Genomic DNA, 10,356 nt, shown 5'->3' on the forward strand with positions numbered 1-10,356 from the left:
CTCTCCTGGTTCCAAGCCCAGCACTCCGGCAGCTGCTACCTTCTCTGCCAACTTGGGACAATTCTCATTCAGAAGCAAAGCCCAGAAATCAAAGGACCAGACCGGCGTCTCTAAGAACACACCGCTCCAAAGGCTGGATTGTCAAGCTTCTGATATCTCCTGCTGATCCGACTTGTGAACAGTCAGCGGGGCTCAAAGCCACCAAGAGAGACTGATTCTTGTTGGCTGGAGTCCAACAAGGGACCAGACAATGGCCAAGAGCACCCGTGCAGTGATCACGGAGGCACGGGGATGCTGGGCAGAGGAAGCCAGTGCCGGGTGTTAGGTAATTTTAGATTGCAGAGGGCCAGGCCTTGCATATGCAAAAGCCTCTGCATACATCTTGGGTGGGGCAGGGTCTCAGGGAATCAACAGGGCAGAGCAAACAGCTAAGGCAGATCCTCAGTCCTACCCTAAGAGACCCCGGGTCTCTGTGTCCTGAGGTAATTGCTGCAAGCACCTCTGAGAGAAAGCTTCCCTCGAGTTCCACCCACTGCCAGACAGCCCAGTTTCTCCCCATATGAATCTGGGTCCCCAAAGACTCGCCCGGAACTGGAGTTCAGAGCAGGAGCTTGTGTCTCCCTCCCAATTGAAAAAGACATTCGCGTCCTCAGTTGCCAGCCCTTTACACATGTGCCTTTTGTACCTCTGCATGTTATTTCCGCACCTCCTCTGAGTCTCAGTGTGCTTTTCTCTTTCCTTCTAGTTGTAGAATTCCCACTCAGCCAGCCTTCCTGTGGTTCTGGATGGTGTCCATTTTGTCTTTTAGTTGTATTTTTGAAGTGGTTGTGCGAGGCGGCAATTTCCGGTGTTTACCTATGCCGCCATCTTGGTTTCTCCTCTAAGTCACTCTTAAGGAGGGAATGATAATATCTGCCCTTTGGGGTCTGGGTGACCATTCTTTTACAAAGTTGTATTCATTTATCCAACATCTGTGTATCTATGATACATTATGTATAGTATCTTACTATGGTATTTTGAAATAATATTTAAAATCTATTTTGAGCTCAGGCTGGTGTGGCTCAGTTGGTTGGGGGTTGTTCCATGCACCGAAAGGCTGGCGATTCAATTCCCAGTGAGGGCACATGCCCAGATTGCAAGCTCCATCTCCGGTAGGAGACATATAGGAAGCAGCTGATCGGTGTTTCCCTCTCACATTGATGTTTCTTTCTCTCCCTCTCCCATCCTCTCTCTGAAATTTCCTTTCCTTTATCAATAAAAATTCTTTAAAATTTAAATATATTTTGGTAAATAGCATCCTCATTTTATGTGTACTAATTCTATTAGGCTTAAAAACTATTAATCATATTATAAACAGAAATGATAGTGTTCATTACTGTTAATAAAATTACTTCTCTTTTAAACAGAAACCAATTCTTCACCGAAGGAGGAGAGTCCGAAAACGCAAACACCACAATAGCAGTGTGGTCACAGAAACTATTTCTGAGACTACAGAAGTTTTAGACGAACCTTTTGAAGACTCTGACTCTGAGAGGCCGATGCCAAGGTTAGAACCCACCTTTGAGATTGATGAAGAAGAAGAGGAAGAGGATGAAAATGAACTATTCTCTAGAGGATACTTCCATCGGTTGTCCTCACAGAATGTTCTCAGGTGTCGATCCTCTTCTAAGAGGAAGTCGAAAGATGAAGATGATGATGACGATGATGAAGAGTCAGATGATGCCGATGGTATGTTTTACAAAACTTTTGTTTATTGTATTTTTATTGTCTTTAGAATAAAGCAGTGATAGCTGTAAACCTTTCAATAAAAAGGCTGAAAAACGAACACAGCCTACTAAGTAACTAAAGGATGACTTGGTAATCTCTAAAAAGTTGTATCAAGTGTAGTCACCCTCATTTAGTCCTCTGTCCTTTTAAAGTGTGTTTTGGTTTTTTTCTAGTTTCCCCTGGGACCTATTGCTGTTTCTGCAGAAAATTCTTTTTCTGCCGAATCCTTTTTTGTTCATTATCTGAAACTTTAGTTAATAGGTGGACTAGACTTAGTGTCAGGAAGATATTTAAGTAATAACTCTTTACTAGAATGTGCTGTCTATAGATTTAGTCTGTTTCGCTTACTGAAGTGTACCGAGTGTTTAATATAGGTACTCAAAAATAGTTAACAAATGCTAAGAAGATGGTTCTTAAATAAGATCAGATTCATGTAAATTGAACTTGCTTCAGATCTGTTCAGGAATCCTTCCCGAATCATGTCTTGCTCAATTAGTAGTACATTTCTTTTTTTTTTTTTTTATTGTTTTATTGCTTAATGTATTACAAAGGGTATTACATATGTGTCCCTTTTTTTTTTAGTAGTACATTTCTAATAAAAATGGTAACAGTACTTCAAAATATGGTATAGCTAAACATTCAGTGATTTACTTTTAAAACACCCTTATTATTTCCTCTTTAGAAATGGAGAAATGGGCTCATACATGAGCTGGGTCACACACTAGTCATTTGCATCCTTGCCTCAATTTTTGCAGAGCATCATGCTGCCTACATCTGCAGTGTTTGTTCTGCATGGGGGTCAAACTGAGCTTTCTGAATTTGAAGGAATCTAGTTGAACATAGATATAGTTGAGCTTTTTATTCTTTTAAAATAAATTCACTCCGTTTCTTTTTTTACTTCTTTTTTTTAATGCTCTTTTCTGAAAAGGAGAACCCCTTTTTTTAAAATTTAAATTCTTTAATGTTGAAAGTATTACATATGTCTCCTTCCCCCCTCCAAGCACAAGCCCTCACCTAAATTCACTCAGTTTCAAATCTAGTGGATAACTTTCATTTTCTCCATGCTCATATATTATACAATACTTGTTTTTAAAGATGACAACTTTCTTTTTTAAAAAAAAATTTTATTGATTTCAGAGCGGAAAGGAGGAGAGAGAGAGAAACACCCATGATGAGAGAGAATCATTGATTGGCTGCCTCCCTGCATGCCCCCTACTGGGGACCAAATCTGCAACTCAGGCATGTGCCCTTGATCAGAATCAAACCCGGGACTCCTCAGTCCACAGGCCCAAGTTCTATCCACTGAGCAAAACCAACCAGGGCTACAATAAATACTTTTAATAAAATGACAAGATGACTGATTTTTTGCTTTGGTAAATGATTTTCCAGAGTTTTGTTATAAGTAGGAAATATATATATAAGTAGGAAACTTATTTTTTAAATTTGGCACATTAGTAAAATTATAACTTGTATCATTATAAACTAAAATAGTATCCTCTAAGTTTATGTTGAGTTGGACAAATTTTGTTTTCAAATTATTTTTATTAATTATACCTTTTTAGTTGCAGAGCTCTCCCCTGCAATCATGTTCTTGCCTTGGTTTTCTTCCCTTTAAAAATTAATGGGAAATGTTCTCTAGCTGGTTTTGCTCAGTGGATAGAGCTGCAGACAGAAGGGTCTCGGGTTCAGTTCTGGTTGCAGGCTTGAGGCAACCAATCAATGTGTCTCTCTCGCATCAATGTTTCTCTCTCCCTTCTACTCTCTCTAAAAATCAATGGAAAAATATCCTCAGGTGAGGATTAAATAAATAAGTGGAAAAGGAAATGGACTTAATGCCACACCAAAAATGTTAAGATGGGGACTTTTATATGCTATGCATATTTTACTACAATTTTTTAAAAGGAACAAATTAATTGTGAAGAAAATAATGCTAAAATAAAATTTATTTTTAATAAACCATTGTTATTGGTGCTTCAGCTTTTTCTTTAGGTCAGTATTTGTCTAGGATTAAATGTTTTGCAGCTATTCCCATACAAACACAACATTTATTTTGTAGCATTACTCAATCATGGCTCATGAAATTAACTTAAGTAATGATTTTGTGGAAAATAAGACAATCAGAGAATATAAATTGCAATCAGAAAAAAAGCCCTGGCTGGGTGGCTCAGTTAGTTGGAGTATTGTCCCATATACCAATGGGTTTCAGGTTCAATTCCTGGTCAGGTTGTGGGTCATGGTGCATGCAGGAGGCAACTGATTGATGTTTCTCCCTCTCTCCCTCTGCTCTCTGTCTTCCTCCCTCCCTACCACTCTCTCTCTCTCCCACTCTCTTTCTAAAATCAATGAAACTTGTCCTCGGGTGAGGATTACAAAAAAAACAAAGATATGAGCTGATTTATAACTTACATAATAAAGATAATTTGTCTAAAGTAGTTGTAATAACTACTTTGTATTTGCACCTTTATAACGCTCATCTCCATTTTATAAATGATAAAACTGAATCAGAGGAACTTTCCCAAGCTATATAGTTGGCAATGATAAACTTGAACTGGTTTTAGCTAGTGGGTGGTAACAGAATGTTGACTAGGATTCTTTCACTGTTCTGCCAATTTACCTTATAACTTTGAAGATGTCACTAATTAGGTTTCTTCTTTAGATTCTTAACTAGACAATGAAGATAATCAAGTTTGTGGTGATTAATGAAGTTATTTCTGTTGTATATGCTGGTCTCAGAAAAAGGCATTAAAAAACATAAGATCTTATAACCTGTTTTTATTTTTTTATCCCTCCTGTACAGACACTCCTATCCTAAAGCCAGTACCTGTCTTGAGAAAATGTGATGTGAAGGATTCTCCACATGAGCCAGATACATCCACACCTATGAAAAAGAAAAAGGGATGGCCCAAAGGCAAGAGCCGCAAACCAATCCACTGGAAGAAAAGACCTGGTCGCAAGCCAGGATTTAAGTTGAATCGGGAAATCATGCCCATTTCTTCTACTCATGAACGCATTGTTGAGCCCATTGTCCCCATTCTTAAACCTGGACGTAAACTCAGAATTCAAGAGCATGAAGAAACTGTTGAATCAAAGGAAGACTTACCTTTAACCGAAGAAAGAAAGGAAGATGAGGAGATGCACGTGGAAGCAGAAGAGGTTGAAGAGGGAGAAGAAGAAGATACAACCAGCAGTGAAGTTAGAGCAGTTTCTCCAGTGGATAGCAACAGTCCCGAGATGGAAATGAAAGAACCTGAGGTAGAGGAGGAAGAAGAGAAACCCCGTGTCTCAGAAGAGCAGAGGCAATCTGAGGAAGAGCAACAAGAACTGGAAGAACAGGAGCAAGAGGAAGAGGATGAAGTGGCTATAGAGACAAACCAGAATGAAGACCATGATGCAGATGATGAAGATGACGGTCATCTAGAATCTACAAAGAAAAAAGAACTAGAGGAGCAGCCCATTAGAGAAGATGTCAAAGAGGGTCCTGGTAGTCAGGAGTCTTTTTTAGATACGAATATGCAGAACAGTAGGGAGAATATAAAGGATAAAGAGGAAACAGAACCAGATTCTGAGGAAGAACAGACTTCCCATGAAACATCCGTGATATCAGAGCATATGCCAGGGTCTGAGGATGATCATGAAGAAGACTCAAACTCTAAAGAAGAATTAATTGAGTTAAAAGAGGAAGACGAAATTCCCCATAGTGAACTGGATCTGGAAACTGTGCAAGCAGTACAGTCCTTGACTCAAGAAGAAAGCAATGAGCACGAGGGTGCCTACCAGGACTGTGAAGAGACACTTGCAGCTTGTCAGACGCTGCAGAGTTACACCCAAGCTGATGAAGACCCTCAGATGTCAATGGTTGAAGACTGTCATGCTTCTGAACACAATAGTCCAATATCTTCTGTTCAGTCTCATCCCAGTCAGTCAGTCCGTTCAGTCAGCAGTCCCAATGTGCCTGCCCTTGAAAGTGGTTACACCCAGATCAGCCCAGAACAAGGATCCCTGTCCGCCCCCTCTATGCAGAACATGGAGACCAGCCCCATGATGGATGTGCCTTCCGTATCAGACCACTCTCAGCAGGTGGTGGACAGTGGCTTCAGTGATCTGGGCAGCATTGAGAGCACCACAGAAAACTATGAGAACCCCAGCAGTTATGATTCCACGATGGGCGGCAGCATTTGTGGGAATAACTCTTCCCAGAGCAGCTGCTCCTATGGTGGGTTATCGTCCTCCAGCAGCCTCACCCAGAACAGTTGTGTTGTCACTCAGCAGATGGCAAACATGGGCAACAGCTGCAGTATGATGCAGCAGAACAATGTCCAGCCTGCTGCCAACTGCAACATCAAGTCACCTCAGAGCTGTGTGGTGGAGCGGCCTCCCAGTAACCAGCAGCCGCCACCGCCGCCACCAGCGCAGCAACAGCAGCAGCAGCAGCAACAGCAACCAGCACCTCAGCCTCCACCACCCCAGCAGCAGCAACAGCAGCAGCAGCAGCAGCAGCAGCAGCAGCCGCCGCCGCCACCACCTCAGCCCCAGCAGCCTCAACCCCCACCGCCACCTCAACAGCAGCCACCCCTATCACAGTGTAGTATGAATAACAGTTTCACTCCAGCGCCTATGATCATGGAGATACCAGAATCTGGAAGCACTGGGAACATCAGTATCTATGAGAGGATTCCAGGGGATTTTGGTGCCGGCAGCTACTCTCAACCGTCAGCCACTTTCAGTTTAGCCAAGTTACAGCAGCTGACTAACACCATTATGGACCCTCATGCCATGCCTTATAGCCATTCTCCTGCTGTGACTTCCTATGCAACCAGTGTTTCTTTGTCTAATACAGGGCTGGCTCAGCTAGCTCCATCTCATCCATTAGCTGGGACCCCTCAAGCACAAGCCACCATGACACCACCCCCAAACTTGGCATCTACCACCATGAACCTCACATCACCTCTGCTACAGTGCAACATGTCTGCTACCAACATTGGCATTCCTCACACTCAGAGGTTGCAAGGGCAAATGCCGGTCAAGGGGCACATTTCCATTCGCTCCAAATCTGCACCACTGCCCTCTGCAGCTGCTCACCAGCAGCAGCTGTATGGCCGCAGTCCACCAGCGGTTGCCATGCAGGCTGGCCCTCGTGCATTAGCCGTTCAGCGTGGCATGAACATGGGGGTTAATTTAATGCCAACCCCTACCTATAATGTTAATTCCATGAATATGAACACCTTGAATGCCATGAACAGCTATCGAATGACACAACCCATGATGAACAGCAGTTACCATAGTAACCCTGCCTACATGAACCAGACAGCACAGTATCCTATGCAGATGCAGATGGGGATGATGGGGAGCCAGGCCTATACCCAGCAGCCTATGCAGCCAAACCCTCATGGAAACATGATGTACACTGGCCCCTCCCATCACAGCTACATGAATGCTGCTGGTGTGCCCAAGCAGTCACTCAATGGACCTTACATGAGAAGATGAGCAAGATGAACTTGCAATTAAAAACTTAAATATATATAAATAAAGGAACCTTTTATACTGACAAACCAGAGAAAAATGGACCTTTTTTTTCCAGTTAAAATATTGCTGTAGATTTAGAGGAATTTTTCTTTGGTTTATTTTATTTTTTAAAAAACCTGGTCTTCTCTTTTTTGGGGGTTCATTTTGTTCTGGGTTTTGGTTTTCTTCATAATCTTGAACATTTTACAATAGAACTCATCTAAAAATGGATTTGGGGATAGGGGAAACATGCACAAAAATCTTTTCATAATTAAAAAGAGCCTTACTTTCTTTACATACCACATGGACAGAATTTGTGTAAAGTGAAATATCTTGATTTTATTTGAAGATGTATGTTTCCCTTCACTGTTTGCATCTCCCAGTGTTGTCATTTTTAAATGTTATATATACATCTCAAGGGTTAACCAGACCCTTTCCTCTGAACCCAACCTTTCATTTCCTACTTCATTCCAGCAGGAGGCACTTATGGGAGACTCGGATGGGGACATGGAGAACAACCCAAGCTCCTTAAACTTATTATTATTGTTAATATTATTATTATTATTATTAATAAAGTGAGGCAGGAAAATGCTTCTCTTAAAATCCCCTCCACTCCCTACACACACGCGCACACACACACCTCTTGAAACCTTTCCCCCAAAATGTTTCTTTTTAGATGGACTTCATTGAAATGTTTGTCTTTCTTAAATCAAGTGTAATATAATTTTTTTTACTATACCCACTTAGCACTCAGAGACACACAAATACTGTAAGTCTCAATTAACAGCAGAATCTCAGAGGAAAGCTGTTAGCCTTGGAAGAATAGAGATGGTCAATTAACAATCAAAAAGAGGAAATTAACCTCTCGTTTTTTTTACCACCTGGTGAATCAGCCATAAAAGCCCACGTTCCACGCAACCTCTTGTTTTTAGTATGTACTTTGAGATGCTAAGGGTCTTGATTCCTGAGCCTTTGACCCTGATTAAACTCAAACAACAGTCCCTAGTGATTAGCCTCTTACATTCTTACAGTGTTGATGGATGACTGTTTCAGTGATTTGAAAATACCTGGCAAACCTTTGACACTGTTTACGTTGGAAGAGATGACAGAATGTGTGTTGTAAGGGAGATCATGGTGTGAGTTTTATAGCTACTTAAATGATACATACCTCCGGTCTTCATTTGTCTTTTGAGATCCTGAGTTCATCCCCTGTGAATCAGTGCACTAGCTGCTCACCTGTGAGTGGCTGAAGAGAAGAAAGATAAACCAACCACCAGCATAGCAGGGCAAATCTGGACAGCAGGGTTTTAGCAGGCTCCTATGTTATTCCCAATTCCATTCTCTTTTGTGCAGCCAGTTTGCCCATTCTCTTCCTGTTACTTGCTCCAGGGATAGGTAAAAAAATCTATATATCTATATATATATATTCCATCATTGGAAGATGGAAATTATTATACCACTTGGTATGTGCAGTCAAATATCCAAAAGGGGGAAGTACTGCTTAAAGAAATACCTATAAGCATTAAATTCTCTCCTTTATTTGTATATTTTATATAGATAAATTTTGAAGTACTAATTAGGCATTACATTTTTCAAATGCACAGGTTTGTTGGTTTTTTTAATACATTTTAATTGACTTTCTCAATTAAATGTGTTACATAGAAAAAGGCAGAATTCCACATCCTAGCGCTATCAATTCTGAGCATGTACAAGGCTGTGTAGGACCCAGTTTCTCTGTATATACTATTCCAGTTCTCAAGCATCTATGTAGAAAGTGCACTGTTCTGCCCTCCCCCTATCTTCAGCTATGTCATTGCTTCCTGGTTGGGGTGGGGTTGGGGTGGGTCGGGAGGGAAGTATATTGGGAGGAGGGTGGTGGGTCAAGGCAGAAGGAGAAGCTGTTGCAATGAGGGCCGTGAATTCAGTTTCTGTTGGTTTGCGATTGTGTTTGGTTTTGTTTCTTTCTTAAAAAAAAAAAAAAGATTCAATCAGGCAGCTCCCTTTTTCCACAAGCCTTTTTGTGACTAGAACTATTGTAGAGAAAATGTTCTTTTCTATATTATAAAAGAAATTATCCAACACAGTAATATTGGTACCTGTCATTTTTTCACTTCTGTTTTAAAAAAAAATGTATTTTTAGCAAAATAACTTGGGTAATCTTCTAAAAAAGAAATTTAAAAAAACTCACTGTTAGTGACTTTGATGCCTTTTAAAATAAGAGCTTTTTCATTTCATTCCATCTTTAAAATTTTTTATCTTTGTTGTAGAATATTAAAAACTATTTTAAGAAAGATAAAAATTCTCTTTAAAGAGATCTCTAGAGTGTGTGAATAGAGCTCCAGATGCCTCTAAAAGCCGCATGTACAAATGAAGCTAACTAAGTCTATTCCTGTCTGTTTATATTTGCTTTTCCTGTTTTGTAACTTCTTTGTACTTTGTTCATGGTGACTTGTAAGCTAAGGGGAAGGGGTGCCTAGATGCCTTTGTATTTCTCCATGTCATGCGCTCCTGGGCCAGTTGGTCTCCCTTCCTCTCCTTGTATGTAATATCACTTTTTCCCCCCTTTCTAGCAAGTACTTTCAAAAGAACTCTGTACATTTTAACATAAAAAAATAAATTATGTTGAGCCATTTTGGATGTCTGTCTTGCATGTGGAATTTTTCTCCCTTCCAAATATTTCAAACTCCAGTTCTTTTTCAACACACAACAGCCTTTTCATGTTCCTCATTATATAGCAAGTATAAGTTCATGACTTTTGCTTTGAAATCCACTTTTCAAATGTGTGTGTGTGTGTATGTATATATATATATTTAATGCCAACAATATAGATGGTTTTTCTTTTCCAAAGAAAATGGTATTATAACCTCATCTTGATTTTTTTAGGTTAATCCATTTGAAAACCTTGTAAAGGGATTGTGATTTACCCAGCCTTAAAAAAGGAATACAGCCCTAACTGGTTTGGCTCAATGGATAGAGAATTAGCCTGCAGACCAAAGCGTCCTGGGTTTGATTCTGGTCAAGGACACGAACCTTGGTTGCAGGCTCCTCCCTGGCCTGGCCCGACTTGACCCATGCAGGAGGCAGCCA

The 10,356-nt window shown here is 40.6% G+C and overlaps 1 protein-coding gene across 2 annotated transcripts in view; it reads left to right on the forward strand.

Annotated features, from left to right (window-relative positions):
* KAT6A (K(lysine) acetyltransferase 6A) overlaps nucleotides 1–9,906 on the forward strand; it is a 119,785-nt gene extending 109,879 nt beyond the window's left edge. For both annotated transcript variants that reach the window (XM_006765539.2, XM_006765540.2), the window contains exons 16-17: nucleotides 1,407–1,728; nucleotides 4,565–9,906. In XM_006765539.2, the coding sequence (XP_006765602.1) occupies nucleotides 1,407–1,728; nucleotides 4,565–7,251 (3,009 nt within the window). In that variant the 3' untranslated portion in view covers nucleotides 7,252–9,906. The remainder of the gene's footprint in view (nucleotides 1–1,406; nucleotides 1,729–4,564) is intronic.
* The last annotated feature ends 450 nt before the right edge of the window (nucleotides 9,907–10,356 follow it).

The sequence above is a fragment of the Myotis davidii genome, unplaced genomic scaffold (genome assembly GCF_000327345.1).
Source record: "Myotis davidii unplaced genomic scaffold, ASM32734v1 scaffold93, whole genome shotgun sequence".
In the NCBI taxonomy this organism is placed as follows: domain Eukaryota; kingdom Metazoa; phylum Chordata; class Mammalia; order Chiroptera; family Vespertilionidae; genus Myotis; species Myotis davidii.